Below are 19,890 nucleotides of genomic sequence, written 5' to 3'. Positions count from 1 at the left end.
AGGTATTGAATACATACCTGAGTTAGGATCACAAACTCTGATAGGTCCGTCTATACAATTTAACATGTCTTCTTCTGTCATTTCAACATATGTATGTTGATCACTCGAGACAGCAATGTATCGTTTATAGTTTTCTATAGTTAAAGCTAATGAATGATTTATTGCTATCGGTGAAGATATAATCTTATATAATTTAAACATTCTGTCAGTTGCTTTTAATGGTATTTCTATAAACATCCTTAGAGTATCTTTAACCGTGGCTGTTTTTACGTCAGCCCATGTATAATACATATAAATTTGGTCACTGTGAGTGGGTATTATAAATTGTAAATGTGGAGGTAATCTCCTTTCAATTTCGTCTAGTACTCTTTCTAGCTTACTTGGTGGTAAAAAATAAGAGCTTAGCTTTTTATCTGCAGCTACATACAATGCTTGTATTAACTTAGCTAACTCCGTTCTACTACTCGCTACAGTAAAAGATAACTGTTGTAGGTTATTCTGAATTCTAGTGTTAAAAACTAACATTTCTATTCCTGCTTTATGTAACTCAGTTTGTTTTATTTTCGTGTGTATTAACGCATTAGTAATATTTATTAAAGCTTTAGATACCTTTCTGATTTCTTGGTCATGCAGTTCAAGTGTTTGATTTAACAAATTCACTATAGTTGCTTGTTCTCCTATTAAATGAATCATTTCTTTAGAAACCTGTCTTTGTTGTTCTACCTTTTTATTTAAGTCTTGTAAATCGTCAGTGGTTGCTGTTCCAAATAGAAATTTTAGAATTCTTCCACCTGCATTTATTAGTCCTCGTCTTTGTCTAGTTCTGTCGGATATAGATACACTATTCTTAATATCTTGTAGTTCTAGTAATAGTTCACCTATTTCGTCATGATATTGTTTAATTAAGGTCTTGTAATTATCAATTAATCCTTCCTGTAATATCCTAGCTAACTGTAAGATAGCCGTTCCTTGATTTCTCATGTGATATGATGTCACATTTGCTGAACCTTCTTCACTAAAACTAACACGAGTTTTCACATTCAACGATCTTTCAAACAATACCAACTCTTCTTGTAATCTTATCAGTAACCTAACATATTGTGGAAATGGTATATCTTCCACAATTATCCATTTATCACCAGATAATATAAAATTACCTTCTTCAAGAAAGATTACACCTACCTTGTTTTCAACTGGTACAATACTCACATTCTGTCCAGTTCCAGTTTTTATCAGCAACAGCATAAGAATTCTAAAGATATATTTACTAAATAACACTATTAATCACCTATAAAACATTTAACATTTAAACAAATAAACATATAACAAGTATAAGTATATATATATTTTATTTTACTTTCATTATTTACAGTTTTTCAAGTGGTCTATTATGTTATTAAATGCATTAATAACACTAGCTTCGTATGATACAGCGTTAACTGTATTTAAGTTATTTTTAGACTTATGTACGACTACTTTTGAATTGAATCGTACTCGTTTCTTTTGCTTAGTATGCGTTACTTCTGGTTGGGTTGGTATAAGACCTCTTGACCTGAGATTATACTCGTGGGTCACTATATCAGCTTGTGTCGTTAATGAGGTACTAGGGATATTATCCTCAGTTATTTGATTACTATCCTCATTGTTAGTAGTAATAACTGGTGTATCTTCTGTTGTTATTAACTTATTACCTAGTATTACGTTATCTTCTCTTTCCACTCTCGGTATTTCTGGTTCTGAGTCTATTATTTCTTTTTTGTCATATTAAGAAGAATCAAACTCATATAAATTCTCAGCTTCTTCCTGAATATCCTTATCTTGTTCTGTTTGTCTAGTTTCTAGTTCTACACATTCATACTGATAAGGCTTATAATCCTTTACTTTCTTTAACCTGTTTGCATGTACTAACTGTTTGTTCTTTCCATAGATTTCTTGAATTTCATAATTAACTGGACTCGTTTGTTTCAAGACTCTAAAAGGACCTTTCCATAACTTTGCTAACTTTTTAGTGTTTCCTTTTTTAACTATTGGGGTATATAATAACACCTTATCTCCTAACTTTATATCACTGACCTGTGCTTTTTTATTTACTTGTTTTTCTCTACTTTCGGCAGCTTTAGTTAGATGTTTGTTAGCTAATTCAAATGCTACTTGCATTCTCTGTAGTAATTCTGCCTTATAGTCATAAGCTATTGCATGACTATTTTTCTTAGGAGCCAATATTTCTTGCATAGGTAAGATAACATCTCTACCATGCAATAGAAAGAAGGGACTTTCCAGAGTTGACTCGTTCTCAGCACTTCTATAGGCTAACAATAACAAGGGGATCTGCTCATCCCAAGTTTTCTGATCCTTCTCACAATATTGATAGATCATATCTAACAAGGTTCTATTAAATCTTTCTATTAAACCATTAGCAGCTGGATGATAAGCTGTGGTTTCGATTTTATTTATACCTAGTAATTCACAAACTTCCTTCATTAACTTAGAAATGAAGTTACTACCTCTATCTGTTAATAGATATTGGGGTATACCATGTCTAGCTACTATGTGATTTACGAAAGCTTTAGCTATCGTTTCTGCTTTCTGATCAGGCAAGCATACAGCCTCCGGAAACCTAGTTAAGTAGTCCGCGACTACTAACACGTATTTGTTTCCTGCATAGGATGTAGGAAAGTGGCCTAGTATATCCGTAGCAACTAGTTGAAAAGGTGTAGTTAAAGTCGGCATTCTTTGTAAGGGTGCATTTCTTAAATGGGGAATAGTTTTTCATCTCTGGAATTCTAGACAAGACTTGCAGTATTCTTTAATGTCTTTTCGCATGTTTAACCAAAAGAACCTTCTGCTTATTCTACTATACGTCTTAGCGAAAGCTAAGTGTGCTGCAAAAGGTGTGTCATGGTAAGTCTTCATGACTTTCGTTCTTAGCTTAACTGGTACGACTATTTGTAAAGTCCTACCGTCCTTAACTTTTCTACATAAAATATCCGAATCTAACATGTATTCTGTTTCATCTCCTTGTGTTACTTTACTGTGTAAGTTACTTATTTCTGGATCTTTCTTTTGTTCACTAATTATATGATCTAAGTCCCAAATTACTTCTAAGTCATTTTCATGTTCGGATTGTACTTCTTTTATCTGATTGACTGTTTGTTTTTCTACAGTTTCGTTATTTTCTACTCTGATTCTGCTTAGAGCATCTACATTAGAATGTTTTTTACCTGGTCTATGTATTATTTCAAAGTCATAATCCTGTAATAGTAAAGACCATCTAGCTAATCTAAAAGAAGGGTCTTTTAATGTCATTAACCATTTTAAAGGTGCATGATCTGTAATAATGATAAACTTTCGGCCATATAAATAGCAACGAAAAGTTTTAATTCCATGTACTACAGCCAAGCACTCTTGTTCTGTAACTGAGTAGTTTATTTCGGCTTTTCCTAACTGTCTACTTTGATAAGCTATAGAGTGTTCTTTACCATTTTCGTCTAACTGTGATAATACTGCACCTATAGAGAAACCTGAAGCATCTGTTAATATGAATTCTTTACTAAAATCTGGGTAGCTTAGGATTGGTGCTTTTAATAAAGCTTCTCTCAGTTTTTCGAATGCTTCCTGTCTTTTATCCGTCCACTGAAATTTTATTTCTTTCTTAGTTAACCCCGTTAGAGGTTTTGCTAATAAAGCAAAATGTGGTATAAATCTTCTATAGAACCCTACAAGTCCTAAAAATGCACGAATATCTTTTATGGATTTAGGTACTGGGTAATTTCTACAGACTTCTAATTTTTTAGGGTCTGGTTTTACACCATCTGCGATCACTGTATGACCCAAGTATTCTACTTCATTTTTTCAAAAACTGACATTTATTTGGTTTAAGCTTTAAGTTTGCTTTTCTTAATCTATCAAATACATGTCTTAAACTTTCTAAGTGTTCTTCAAAACTTGCAGCGAACACTATAACATCGTCTAAGTAACAGAAACATTTGGAATCTTGCAAGCCTGATAATACAACATCCATTAATCTCTGGAATGTTGAAGGGGCATTGCATAAGCCGAAAGGCATTCTGTTAAACTGGTATTTACCTGAAGGTAATACGAAGGCGGTTTTATCTTTATCTTCTTCTTCTATTTCTACTTGCCAATATCCACTCTGCAAATCCATAGATGAAAAGTATTTACTTTTACCTAACCTATCTAAGGTTTCTTGGATATCAGGTAACGGGTAAATGTCTTTGACTGTTACTCCGTTTACTTTACGAAAATCCACACAGAACCTTAGTTTTATGTCCTTTTTAGGAACTAATACAACTGGAGGTGCATAGGGACTACTACTGTCCTCTATTACACCTTGTTCAAGCATATCTTTTACACATTCTTTTAATTCAACCGTGTTTTTCGGGCACTCTATAAAGTCTCTGTGCTATAGGTTGATTATTGTTTAACACTATCTTATGTTTAACTTTGTTTGTACAACCGTTAGGGTCATTTTCTCCTACAAATATATCTCAATATTCTTCTAACAAATTTATCAAACTTTGTTTATGTTTTCGTTTTATATTTCCTAAGATAGAATCCCAGTCTAGCTTACTTTTTGTGTCCGTTTATTAACATTATTAGAGTTATGCTGTCCTACCACAGCTAACTGTTCTCTACTGCTAGCCTTACCTACTACTATGTTCTTAGGTAGTATTACTTTTTCTTTGTTTATATTTAATACTTTTACTGGCACTGTGTCTCTCCTAGACACTTTACTAACACTAGCAGCTATATAAACTCCTGTTTCTTCTATTTCGATAGGCTCAACTAGCACTTCTTCGTTATACTTAAAGTCATTTACTTTAGCTTCAATTATGAATTGACTTCTCGCAGGTACTTCAGTTATTTTAATTAACCTTACAGGAACTTGTTCTTTCAAACACTGTTGGGATGCTCTGTTGCTTATGTTAGGCATAAGTGTAGAGTCATCTGAGGGGTTTGAATTATTATTTTCCTGTTTTAAAAGCTTATTTATTAACTTATTCTGCCTTATTGTAGTATCACTCACCTTATCTTTATGACTTCTGCTAGGTTTAGCGTTTTTCTGCGTAGTCCTATTCTCTGGCTTTCTTTTAGAACTTTCTTTAAGACACTTCTTATTCTTACTCCTCCGACTTTGTCATGTGTCACTACACTTTAATAAGAAGTCAGTGCTTTCGTTTTTTGACAGTTGATCCTTAGCCTCACTAGTGCTAGTGTTAGGCGTCTGAGCGTTAGTCAGCATGAAGGTATCATGTGTCGCAACTGTCGCATATAAGTTTGAAGGTTCAAGTCCTTCAAAACTTAAGACCTCTGTTTCTATGCGTAGCTTACTTTGGGTAAGAGGTATTTCAGTGTCGTAAGTTCTTAAGAAATCTTGCCCTATAATACCATCTGTGTCTAAGTCTATCTGCTTACAGATGTAAAATGAGTGATTTGGCTCTAGGTTTCCTACTTTTACTTGCATATTATATCTACCTAACGTTTTAACAGGGTGTCCTGTTATAGATGTTAAAATACTTCTGGAAACTTCTTTCCAAGCATTATCTAATAGTGTCAGATTTCTGTCTACTAGTTCAGAACTTAGTAGAGACGATCGAGCACCCGTATCAACCAATAACCGACATGTTATACCTTCTACTTTAACTATTGGTGATACTTCATTAATATTATGAACACTCGATCGTTTATCCCATACTGCCGGAACTACCTCTACTTTCGCTCTGTAATCCCGGCGGGGATTACGTTTTTTGGACCTGTAGCGAAGGTAGGTCTACCGTTATTATCGGCAAGCCTTTTTCTGTAAGCTCCAGCCTTTGGGGCTTTTCCATTTTCAGCCTTTCTTGGGCGTCGGCAATCTCGTGCCATGTGACCTGTGATGCCACAGTTATAGCACACTGTCTGCTCGTTTCTTTTCTGCTTTTGAAAGCAGTTTCTTGCCTTATGCCCAACTTTACCACAGTTAAAGAACTGGAAGCCATCGGGCTTACTCTGTGTATTAGACAGATTAGCCTTGCTAGAGTTGTTAACTGCATTTATAGCAGAATATTTAGGCTTATAGATCTGCTTTTCTCGTAGCTCTTCTCGAGTGGCTACTTTAATTAGATCTAGTAAAGTTGCTTGCGGGGTATTTGCTTCATTTACATGTCCTCTAGCTGCATTACTGTATAGCCCTCGTTCGTACTCAGATTTTAGAGTATCTTGCAACATATCCGCACTTGGATGTGCATAAGCCTTGCGCAATCTATTACCTAACTCTTGTAGCTTATGTCCAAAAACTCGGACCGATTCGCCATATTGTTGATATAGGTTACGCATTTCTGTTAAAATTACATTGGTAGTTTCTCGCGTCCTATACCCGTCTAGTAGCTTACGCACTAAGTATTGATAGTCTGTTGTTTCACAAAGCTCGCCATAAGCTCTAATGTAACGTTTAGCTCCTCCTGCTGTTCTTAAAAGTAATATATCAGCTTTCTGGGCATCAGTCCAGCCTGATATTCTAGCTGCTTCGTCTAAGGTGTCGATAAAGCTTTCAACATCCTCATCTGTATTACCGTGATACAGTGGTATGGCACTTGTTAAGTGTGTTGCGCCACGGGGCCCTATTTGTGCGGGTTGTTCCGCTGCGGCTTCATGGTTAACGTCAGCCCTTCTATCGACTCTAGGACATATACAACCCTCCACTGTAGTCGTATCTACACCAGCAGTAGCCATAACTACTTAATTCTAACTTATTTCTAACTTACACTACTCATAGTACTTCGACTGACTTTCTTACTTTCCGTTTTTCTTTACTCTAACCAACCTGTCGTTAGCTACTCCAAAAATCCTGTCGACTGCGCCAGCTGTAAAGGTTAGCGCTCAGGTGAGCTTAATTGTTAGAGTTTCGATTAAAACCAACCTTTACACCAAATTTATTTATTGGAGGATTTGTCGTGACGAGTGGAGCCACAAGTCGCTAACTCGAGGAGTTTACAGTTACACTAAAGAATAGGAGTCTCAGACCAACAGTAAATACTCAAAATAATATTTATTAAAATCAGTTGCTTGTTGTTAAACTATTAACATACAAATCATCAAAAACATTACTGGTAAAAACTTTAATGCTTCTTGCACTAGCTGATTAAGAGAGAGAGAATATACTTACTGTAGAGTTGGAATTTTGGAGGCTGTAGCCACATTGGAGAATTTCAGCTTCATTTTTCTTCTTAGAGAGAACTGCTGGAGAGCTTCTTTGCTGTCCGGAGAACTGATTTTTCAGTCTCTGACATGGGTTTTTAAACTCTCATTCTTAGTGTTAGTGTGACCCTACCAAATAGGACACAGCATCACTCACAAGTAGTCCTGTGCTCCTATTGGATGCTTTAGGGCAATTCCCGGGCTAATCCAGAACCTAAACCAAAACTCTCAAGTTATTGGTCATAGATAAATGGTGTTAGCCGGCCGCCTATTCACTTGTGCTGTTACACCCATGTATTGTAACTAATACTGCTTCAAAGCATTGAGATGATTCACTAAATATAAACTTTTCTGTAGCTTCTATAGTGCTAAGAAAGCGAGGCCAACACTTCATCAAACTGTCACATGTATTGGTGTTCACTTCCTGGTTATGATGCAATAGCTGTTACTAACTCTGCTATTGACCCTTGGTCACTGATTTCCCAGGCTCGCCTCTCAGGCTTGTGCACGTGTTGTGCTATTTACTTCTGAATGTCTAACCTAGTTCTTGTTTATTAATTTCTCAAGGCTTATTTCGTAACACAGGCGTCTCCTATCTTAAAGTTTTTATTCTAAGTAATTCTAAAGTACTTTTAAATATCCATAACTATTGAAGCAATTGATGAAATTTCCTCAAAAATTTCTACTTGCTTCAAACATGCAAATCACTTTTCATTAAAATTAACTCAGTAAAGGCTTCATAATTACATACAAATCTTTCGTAGGAATATTTTATTAAAAAATTTGTTTTTTTCCTATATAACAGATGTCATCATTTCCCTACACTGAAAATGTATTTCTGATCGGTTCTTTCCTCTTCTCACATATATAGCTGTTCTTGTTGCCCTCTATATGCAAACATTTTTTTTCATGCCACAAGCCTTGCACTCCCACTTACCTACAATTATCGTGGTTCCACTGCATCTCGCATGCAAATTGTCATGTAACAACCCTTCACCAATAGAAGTGTGACACAATCTCCTGATATATGTGGCTCCCTCTACCAAACTATCACTCCGAGTTTAGGCAGAAAAGAAAGCACAGGTTGATTGGTCCTGCTCAACATCCAAAACCAGTGAAAATCAATCAAAGGAGTGAAACTGCAATGTGACGGATAAACCCCAAAGCAACATCATCTCCTCAGATAAGACCTTATAGCATTGGAGCACAGAAGTGGTTTGCTCCTAAAATTATATGCAACTGCACTCCTCCGGATAGTCACGGAAACTGGGCGCTACATCAACCCTCAAAGTCCACTGTACAGAGATGGAGCATTTTCATTATTAATGTACATGTGCAATCTTGTCCCCTTGGACAAGACTGTACAGCATTGGAGTGCATCTCTAACTTCCAGTTACCACCGCACGGAAGAGTACTGCCCTTATAAATGATATGCAACCTCACCCTCAGGAGAGTCACAGAAGCCGAGCGCAGCATCAATCTTTGTAAACCACCAGAAAGAAATGGTGCATATGAATGAACAATCACCATCATCTACATCAGCAGAACACCACTGCTCTACTCTCAACTGAATGTAGTTGTACATTTAGTTATTTGCATAAGATCACATTCAGGAGGATACTTCCACTGTCCACCACCCTAGCAGCTTGGAACTGGAAAGTGACAGGGACTCCCAGTGGAACCACGCTAACTGTTGATGAGTGGGAGTGCCAAAAAATATTTCCATATAAAGGGCAGCACTATGTGAACGGAGGTAATGTACCATATTGGAATTATAAAGTATATTAAAAGCTCACCAAATTTCAAGAAGACACATTAAGTAAATTCAGAATTATTTTAAACATTACAATGCAAGGTTGGTCAAATTGACTGATGCTGTTGACAGTGTTAACTATTTCAAATTGTTACAGATTATGGAAATTAATAAAACTTCTAGATATTCAACAATGAACTATAATTTACAAGTTAGAAATATCTTTTAATCATTCCCTAATAATTATCCAAAAAAACAGGTTTACAAAAATTGGAAAATAGTATCTTCTGCTATATGAAATAAACAACTACTAAAAAATCTTTATACAATATTAAATTCAGATTTCATTTGATTATTAAGATCTAACGTATTAGTTATAAGAAAGTCTAAATTCCATCTCAATGTAACAAGTTTTATAAAAATATCTCACAGGGATGCTATAAATTTAAAAGGTCTCAAAATCATGATGATTCTTTACACCAAACATTTAATACTGTGCTAAAACACATTAATTTGTCAAAATCAAATTATTATAAGAACACATACAGTTAAAACTTACCAATTTATTTTCAGGTCCAATTTCTTCCCTGACTAAGCCTAATCTCCTTTTGTCCTGCTCTAGATCTGAACCTACCTTCAACTTGAAGCTTGAAATAAAAAAAAAAAACTTGTTATAAATTATTATACCTTCATATCCATAACTAGTATTAACCAATGTTGTTTATCTCTTGAAGCAACATATTACCATAGTAAATCCCTCTATTAAAAAGCTTACACTTTGTAACAGCAAACAATATGCAACAATGAGTACAAGATTCTCCTGTCAGTTTTTGCAGTTATGCTAATCACAGATTTTACTCCATAATTAGTATTAATTTTTGATCAAAACAAGCCAAACTAGAATTCAACTTTTATCAGTAATGGCTCTAGCTAATTAAATATACTTTTCTTACATTCATATTTATAAAGATTACAATTCACTGCTTCATCAGTTGGATATTCTTGTTGTTAACAATATTATCAACCATAATTACCTGACATTGTTTGAAATGTTTTGAATGAAACAATCAGGAAGTCATATTTAAAATATTAATCATAATCTCATTTTGAATCTAAAATGATCATGATAGATGTAGCTTCAACTCTAAAGTGACAACTAAAGAAAAACGAAAAAAAAATGAAGTTACAGCTATCAGAGACTGCATCTTCATGGAGATTACTTCACACTCAACACAGTAATAGCCAATAGACAACCTGTCAAATATCTGTTAAACAAGCAAACCAATGCAATGTTACAAGCAAGAATAGAAAAGTTTCACTGTTTTAAATAAGTAAGTACAACATAAAATACTAGTTAAGATTCGAGATAGTTATGTAACCTACCTAGTAAAACCTGCACTTAGATTTTCTTTACACAGCTGGAAATTAGAAAAAACAAAATTCAATTAAAGAAATATATGACAATATCAAAATACATTCTAAAACTTAATGATCAGATAAAAAACAAAAACACAAGCAGACTAAGAAGACGAATCTGTTACATGTGAGTATACGTTATATACACATAAATACTTTAAAATATAAATGTATAATTTTGGTTGAGACTTGGAAGGCTATAGAAAACTGATTTCAACACTAGTCTATGAACCATGCTTTTCTTTTTTGCAAGGTTCTAAAACTAAAGCTTTACATACAACAAGAGTGTACTTAACAAAACTGAGTGGAATATGTGTTGAGGAAGTTTGTTTTTCTGTTATATTTATGGCTATTAAGGTTGTCTGCTGTCATCCATAATTTTGAACAACTGAGCAGAGGGAAGGCAGCCAGTCAGCAACACCCTACCGCCCACTCTAAGGGTTTGACTGTCATTCTTCTAAGGCACCTACAGCTTAAAGTGCTGGAAATATTTTTGGTATCCCACAAATTCGAACCCAACCTGCCAGTGCTGAAATCCAGAGCTTTACCACCGGACAAACCCGTGCTCTCTGAGGAATTTTTGGCACAAACATAACTGTGACAGCTGTGTGTTTTAGGGAATGGGCACTTTTTCTTCTTACATATATATATATGCAACAACAAAAGAGCATTTATGTACACTGACACTAATCTTGATATTTTCTGTTGTTTATTAAGAAATACTGCTCAGTAACAGTTAGTGTAAACATGCTGCTGGTTTCATATATCTCTATTTCAATACTAACTACATTTAATTTTTATAAATTGTTTAGTTATACAACATTTTCGTTCCTCACCTACCAGCAGAATATAAAAAAAAATTAAAATCACATTGAAGCCTAATATCAATGATGGGTCAATTCCAACAAAATTATCTATACTGGTTCAACAAGTTTACTATAACATACAGAGAAAACCAGTTGCTTTACTTATCAATACCATACCTCAAAAAAATGCAAAATATGTCTGAAATTAGACTGTTAAATGGAAGGAATGTTAGCAAACTTTACAAGACTTTAATACCTCAATAACGATATGTTTTCTTTATGATACAACTTACTATATGAGTATTTTTTTATATCTCTGAAGACACTGGAACTTCAACTGGCGTATTCAAAACTTGCCAAATAGGACATCATGAACATTGGTATAAAATTTCCAATGCTCAACATCCAAATGCATATTAAACTATTTATTGTAGCTTTTAGTAGACTTACCTTACGAATCTTATTGTCATCAAATCCAATCCATCCAAAACCAGTTGTGTAAGCTCGAATTCCTGACTGCAAAACTTTATGTTCTGAAAAATTAATAAATATGGATCAAAACAAAATAAACTTCTAAACAATGGAATATGAATGTGATCTAAATTAAATGATTTATAAACATATACCCAATGTCTGAAATTTTACATTTTCAGTCTAAGTGCAGTTGGTGAATCATAATGTTCACAATAAAACATGACAAAACCTTGTCGAAACGTTGTACATTTGCTGTTATGTTAAACTTATAAAACATGATGTTTTTAGTAGTGGTTTGGTTTGATTTGTTTTGAATTTCGTGCAAAGCTACATGAGGGCTGTCTGCACTAGCCATCCCTAATTTAGCAGTGTAAGACTAGAGGGAAAGCAGCTAGTCATCACCACCCACTGCCAACTTATGGGCTACTCTTTTACCAACGAATAGTGGGATTGACCGTCACATTATAAGGCCCCCATGGCTGAAAGGACAAGCATGTTTGGTGTAACGGGGATTCGAACCCATGACCCTCAGATTACGAGTCAAGCGTCCTAATCGCCTGGCCATGCCAGGCCTTTTAGTAGTGTTTAAATGGAGAAGCACAAATTTTAGCTCGGACACACTCCAAAAAAATCTTAATTTATATCATTACATATTTGGATTAGAACTCTTTAACCAATTAAGAATAAGCTTAAAATACAACAGTGTAAAATGAGCATACATAGTCAAGCCAACTGAAAGGGATCTAACTAAATTTGTGTGTACAATATAGATTGTAAAAAAAAGTACAGTTTCAACCTTACATAAAATAAAGTTAAGAACAATAATGCTTTTAAGTGCTATGATACCAAATTCAAGTTTAACATGAAAATTTGAAAAGAAATGTAATATTTTTGTTTGGATTATTTGAAATGGAAAGTTTCTTAGTTATCCAAAATCTCTATTAAATATTGCTCTTCATATCAGTAACAAAAACGAAACCAAAAACTTTTTTCCCATAACATCACTTTAACAATACATTATCTATGATCTGATATTCATTTTCCTTTTGACTGTTCAATGGTTTTTAAAAATTGAGCATTCAATATTCTTTCCTTTATAACTGTAATTCAAAATAGAATACTTACCATTTAACATTTTTAATGGCTCATTTCTTCCTAAAATTTCTGAAAAATTTGTAAACATCAGCTAATAAGGAAGAGACATGTTTATCAATAACAACACAAAATAAACACACAAATAATGAAATACAGATCAGGTTTTCCAAAATCATAGTGAATTATTCAAAACTGCCAGAACATTAAGTTGGTAACTGTTGTGGTTTAGTCTAACGTAAATTACTTATTGATTTTTCCAATAATAAATGTTCCATTATAAATTCACATACATAAAAATTAATATCATATTTCAGATCATAACAAATGTCATTTGGCTAAAATGTTGACCTCCCCTTATCATGTATATATATATTTTTTTACCAGTCTCTGTATATTCAAGGAAAATGTACTGTATATTATTTAGTATGGTTCTATTATAACACTTAATTAACCTGATCACACGTACAAATTAGTGAAACAAAGTGAAATTTTACTTCTTTTTTTTAACACAAAATCTCTCCCCCCAACCAGAGGCATCAAGATGGCAGGGATCAGATGTAAAAATCTGGAATATATCCAATTTTTGAAATTTATATAGGTGATAGCTTATGATGAGAGATGAATATCACATTTTAGTTTTCAAATCAGATACAAACTGACCAGGTTATGACTGGCCATATCACAGCAAAAATTACAAGGTTTAAGACAGTACTTTTTTGTTGTGTAACCCGCGGGTCTGTTATATGAACCTTCTTTTTTGGGCTGATATTGCACTTGTTTTTCAGATCAGGGTTCAACACATTTTTGGCAGATAGCTCCAAGCCCTTATGACCACGACTGGAACTTTTGTATTCTTCAGAATTTCATCATCAGTCACCATTATTCCCTTGATTACCTGAAAGGTTCTGATGTGTTTGAATTGGAAGCTGTGCAGCCTCTGTGAATGCGACTACACTGAACGTTTTGACAGACTTTGTTGAAGAAAATCCATTTATCAAACTCAAAAAAAGCTGTGATGGTACTCAAAAATTGATTTGGTGCTGATAAGGATAGTAGCAGTAGTAGCCTTGTGGCAGATCAGAATATCAAAAACAAAGTCTGCAACCTCAAATAGCCAATAATGTAATATCATATAATTTTATTTCAGAATCAGAAAGAAAAAAATAGATAATCAATTCATGTGTGTGACTGTTGCTGGTAAGGTGATGCAGCCACTTCCATACCCTGTGTATCTCTGACTGCTCATTACTCCCAACTGAAATAATTTACCATCATATATACTGCATATTTGGCAGATTCCGGACATTACAACATCATACGCATCACCTTCAAAAACAAATACTGGAATCTCTTGTTCCTTGTCCTTCCACCAAAAAAATACTACTTTGCCTCTGATCCTGTGTTATAACAAATAAATGTAGATGTGAGGGTATCAGAGAACATTAGTAAACTCAATTTTAATGCATGTAAAAACTATAATATTAAAAGATAAATGAAATTACTCACAAGAAGATAAGAGTGATTATGGACTTCAACAGCATTGGAAACACTGATTCCTTTGGATGAGAGACAATGGGTGATGGAGAATCATCCAGAGGATTCAGTGCTTCCAAGACTTTTAAAGTCCATAATCATTCTTAACATCAAACTACTCAGTTTTACAACAACAAGCATCACAACAGAAACCATTTTCATTACAGTTTTAAGAAATAAAAAATGAAGCTTAAGCAAGGATGTGGGTACCTTTGTCTGATAGTCCCTCGATGGTTAGGTAGTTTGATAAATTAGTTTATATCGTTACTTGTATGACAGAATATACTTACCTATCGCTTCTTCTTTTGTTAGTAGATCTGACCTAAAATATGGTCAAACATCAGCTTATCAGTTAGTTTCCATTATATATATATATATATATATTATATGCTTCAGATATTTACCTTAAGTATTTTTATAATGACAAAATATTTAAACCTAATACATTATTTTGTGGGTAAGAGGGTACACATCACCCATATTTCCCCAATGAAGACGTAATAACAAAATATTGCATTAAATAAAACCAATTATGTTTTCTTGAGTAATAGGTCATTTTTTTATCTTTTTAACAATGAATGCAATTCTCCTGTTTGCACTAAAACTTTAAACTCATAAAAATCTTTCATTTCTTCAGCACATTATCCACAAAGGATTGTCACCTGAATAAGTCATCTGGACTTTTAGGACACTTATGTAACCAACTGCTGAAGGTTCAGAGGCTCTTTTTCTAATGGCACCTTCACTCGAACTGTGGCAGCTATTGACTTTTATTATAAACTCCAATAAGCAGTGCACCATGACACTCACACAAAAATCTAGAGAGTTGAGCCAGTTACTAGCTCACATTCCAAAATTAATGGTAACTAATTTATAAAAATGCCAGTGGCTTCTATAATTTAGCCATAATCCACAGGGGTGGGAGCACAAAGTAGTGGTCACGACTGAAAAAAGGGGGTATCTTGCCAAGTGCAGTGAGATGAATAATTTTGGCCCTGGGCATTTCTACCCAGAATCCAAAGGTTCTCCTGACTTAAGCAGCCTAGGAAACATTATTTTTGTTATTCTTAAAAACAAAATATGTATAAATATTTGTTCATGAAACAAACAGAAACAAACACACACACACTGTGCATAATAATGACAGAAACATATTATATTTAATTTGAAATAGAAGTATTTAGCAAATGCATCCAAATATTCTTTAAGGTGCTACATAATTCTGTTTTTAAAGTGTCTACCAAGTGTGCTTGCATATATGATCCGTATTTCCTTGAAGTGAAATTTATGGAGCACTTATTTACAACTCGCTTGGAGAAATCACTTAGATATTTAACAATGGAAAATGACAAACAGTATTCATTAACAGACGCACTTCAGGCCTGCTACTCAATCTACTATGCTTATTGTCCATGTAGTTGAATCAGCACCTGAAAGTTTTGAACATTTTAATTTAGTTTTGCTGTGAATAATTACATATGCCATTTGTTTTTAATATGGTTATTATGAAATATGTTTTTACTTCCACTGTTCAGACAATCACAGTCTAAAAACACTGTCCAAGAAAATCAGTTTTTTTTTTTATATATGCCCTCTTCACGGTCAAGACCACTTGCTTTTCACATCTTTATTGATTACATGTGTATCACCTTCATGGTTTAAAAATAATGGCAGAAAAAAGCAAAACTAGAAATCAAAACGTGCTTAAACTAACCGTATAACAGCAGCACAATCAATGAAAATATAAATAATGACAAAGTCAGTATCTTTATAAAATAGATAGATCTTGTCATCTCCATGATTCAAGAATATCTGCAAGTCAGTGTAGCAAAACACAGTCCTTCAAACCCTAACTTACAGCAGTGCAGTCAATGTAAATGTGTGTGTGGAATACCATAGAAATGCAAACTGCTTTGCCATCTAGTGGCCCAATATGAAAATACAAACAAAAAATGGTTTAACATCCTTAATGTTTTTTCATTCTTTAAAAAATAAACAAAAATTAAGACTAAAAACCATCTACACAGAAATTTCACCCCTAAAATCTAGGCATGAATATGAATATTCAGAACAGTTGTAAACTGTGGTAAAATTTTTAAAAAATGAGCTACAAGCACATTTATAGGAAAACCACACCTCTTCCAGAAGTTTGTTGCATACTTTTTTCTTGTGCACCTTCCAATGGGAACCTTCAACTTTAAAATAGCATGATAAAAGGGTTTCATCTTCAGTTGTTTTTTTTATACTTGGAAATTTAATTGTTATAACAGACACAGATCTGATATATATATACTTACATGTATCTGAAATCAATAGTCGATACTAATTTTTTGGGATCCTGCATAGAAAAAAAATAAAAATAAACCAGCATTAATTACTTAATAATATAAAACACAATATAATCTACTCACAAAATCTTTAATTCTTAGGTATTCATTGTAAAATGATGAAAATTGGAAAATAATTCAATTGGAAAACAATAATTAAGGTAAGTTATCACTGAAAACTTTAAACATAAAACTGTAGTAAAAGATATAAATGATCTTTCCACTTCATATGATAATATTAGAGAGAAGAAATGCATGACAAGAGCACAATCAAAACACATCTTGACTAAAGCACTGCCTAATGAGAAGTGATAGTTCGGTAGAATCGAATAGAGGGAGTCGAATGCGTCAGAATGGAGTGTTGCACTATTGTTGGTGAAGGGTTGTTGCATGATGATTTATATGCAAAACGCAGTTGAACCATGTTGATTGTGGGGTATGTGGAAGTTCAAGGCTTGTGGCATGTGAAAAAAAAGTTTGCACATAAAGGGCAGCACTGAATGAGAATAGCTAATTATGTGAGTAGAGATAATGTATCACATCAGAAACTAATACCATTTCTATTTCAGGGTAGTTGTTATTGTTTTAGCACAAAATTACACTATGAGCTATCCAAACTCAGTCCATCATGGGAAATCAACCCCCAAATTTTTACTTATGTAAGTCCATAAACTTACCTACCACGGGACTTCCTGGTAACAAAAGGGATGAAATATCATGACTGGAAATATCTTAAAGCCATACTCTTACCCCATGAAATTCAATTATGTATTCTTTTAGTGTCTACAAATATTTCATGTCTCATTATGAAGTTTCAACATAACTTCTTGCATCAAAAGATTACCACACCACCCTAGTTCCAGCATCATACACCATGTAATTTTTATGTTCTTCTTTCTGTGTGAAATGTGTATAATATGTTGCTTACTTCAAAAAGGTACTACATTACTCTGGTTCCAATGTTACACACCATGTAATCTAAACGTTCTTTCTGTGTGAAATGTGTATAATATGTTGCTTACTTCAAAAAGGTACTACATTACTCTGGTTCCAATATTACACACCATGTAATCTAAACGTTCTTTCCAAGTGAATTGTGTAATAATATGTTGCTTACTTCAAAAAGGTACTACATTACTCTGGTTCCAATATCACACACCATGTAATCTAAATGTTCTTTCCAAGTGAATTGTGTAATAATATGTTGCTTACTTCAAAAAGGTACTACATTACTCTGGTTCCAATATTACACACCATGTAATCTAAACGTTCTTTCCAAGTGAATTGTGTAATAACCTAAAAAGGGTACCATGTTCCAGAATAACACATATAATGCATAATAACATGTTTCACTTATATAGATTGGCTTGAAAATTAACTTTAGTAAACAGTTAACAAAGTTATGAGTAATGAAGAATGAGGATAAACTCTACAAGACCTAGGTGTGTCAATTTGACACACTAATTGTGTGGTTTGTTTTATTACTTTGCAAAAAAACCCTACTTGATGAAATGGCTTGACACTTAGAATTACCTTCTACAGTCTATGTAGTTTCTGCAAATATAACATTTTCATATGTGATATTTGTATGAGTTGGCAGCTAAGAAATTTTTAAAAGATTTTATTGTAATATGTTTATTAAAAATGCTTACTTTTGCTTCAGATTTTAATCACTGATTTTAAGTCTTCCAACATTACTTTAAAGGTTTTAGGAAACTATAAATTTTATATTTCTTTTGATTGAAAAAATGCATGTAGTTTCTCAGTGTTTACAATCACTGGCATACAATAAAAATAACAACTATACCAGATTTATAATTAAGCTGACCTTTTTAAAACTGTCCATCAGAGGGTTTCATTTTATATATATAATAATATTTTAAAGATGTTTTATATTCCTTTACATGTTTCTTTTCAAATTTCTTTTTTGCAGTTTCCTTTGCTCATTCAGTTACTTAAGCCGACATGACCTAATGCAAACAAAACTGTCTTGTTGGCAAAACTAAATTTAATAAAAGTGAGTTAAAACAATTTAAATAAGCCTACCTCATATTGTTCCATAAAAACATTTCTTTTCCTACCATATTTCAACATCATAATTAATATGATGTATAAAATGATAAAGTATACCTAATGCAAACAAAACTGTCTTGTTGGCAAAACTAAATTCAATAAAAGTGAGTTAAAATGACTTAACTAAGCCTACCTCATATTGTTCCATAAAAACATTTCTTTTCCTACCATATTTCAACATCATAATTCATATGATGTATAAAATGATAAAGTATACATTTCATAAGCTTTAAACAAAAATCAGGACTGTAACTGTAAGAAATGTTCACAAACATCTTTTCTTATAGCAACATACCACCAAGCTAACTTTTGATTGCTTTGTTCATAATTCTCTCTCTCCCTATATATATATATATATCCAAAAAGAGAAGGGTTTGGAACATATATATATATATACAAATCTTTGCTGAACTGAAGCCTTTTTGGTGTTACATTCCAAAGAACACAAAAAAGAGCTTTATGGTATGTTTAGCTAAGTAGCCCATGACTTCAAGAAACTGAAATATAAGCAATTACATCACACCATGGCAACCAAAGTTAAGAACTCTGATTGGCTAAAGATCTATAAAACTACACTCGTAGTAAATTTATGAGGCCAAATTAGCACTATTGTGGTCAAAACTATTATGACTTTCCTCCTAAGTGCTACAAATGCTGTATTACAGAAAAAAAAATCAATAAATTCACAAACACTAATGATTTTGTTCAAAGCATGCTAAAATTGACTACAAATCACAATTGGAAATTTAAAAAAAAAATTTACGTGTAAAACCAAGTAAAACACTGAAGTTTTTTTTATACACATGTGGAAAAATGACCACAAGTCACAATTCTTTAATTTTTTTGGTATTCAGTGTTGCAATTTTGTCCTGAGATGGATTGCATCCACTCAGAATTAATTAAGAAACTTGTATTCAAAATTTTATTGAACTACTATTTCATGAATTTATGTCAATAACTTTAGTATCACACTGTAGATTATAATTCAAATTTCAGTACTATATATTACTCAATTTCATAATTTAAAAGCAAATATTAAAAAAACACAGATAAACATTAATTTTTGTGTGTCACGTGGTATGTTGAATGCAGCACTTGTTCAAATTAGATGTTTGTGAAGTCAAAATACTAAGTCTATAGTTTCGTACGAATTAGAAACTCAAAATTACTAGTATTGACAAGATACAATATAAAATAAGAGCCTCTTATCTTTTCA

The 19,890-nt window shown here is 33.1% G+C and overlaps 1 protein-coding gene across 1 annotated transcript in view; it reads right to left on the bottom strand.

Moving 5' to 3' along the window:
* LOC106472114 (mitochondrial enolase superfamily member 1-like) overlaps nucleotides 1-19,890 on the bottom strand; it is a gene marked incomplete at its 5' end in the record, with an annotated part of 43,479 nt that overhangs the window by 18,974 nt on the left and 4,615 nt on the right. Inside the window, 6 exons of the mRNA XM_022400721.1 lie at nucleotides 9,510-9,597; nucleotides 10,334-10,368; nucleotides 11,623-11,705; nucleotides 12,772-12,810; nucleotides 14,565-14,596; nucleotides 16,572-16,612. Coding sequence (XP_022256429.1) covers nucleotides 9,510-9,597; nucleotides 10,334-10,368; nucleotides 11,623-11,705; nucleotides 12,772-12,810; nucleotides 14,565-14,596; nucleotides 16,572-16,612 — 318 coding nt within the window. The remainder of the gene's footprint in view (nucleotides 1-9,509; nucleotides 9,598-10,333; nucleotides 10,369-11,622; nucleotides 11,706-12,771; nucleotides 12,811-14,564; nucleotides 14,597-16,571; nucleotides 16,613-19,890) is intronic.

This window comes from Limulus polyphemus, unplaced genomic scaffold, assembly GCF_000517525.1.
Source record: "Limulus polyphemus unplaced genomic scaffold, Limulus_polyphemus-2.1.2 Scaffold5095, whole genome shotgun sequence".
NCBI lineage: Eukaryota > Metazoa > Arthropoda > Merostomata > Xiphosura > Limulidae > Limulus > Limulus polyphemus.
This window is presented reverse-complemented; position numbering and strand designations above follow the sequence as displayed.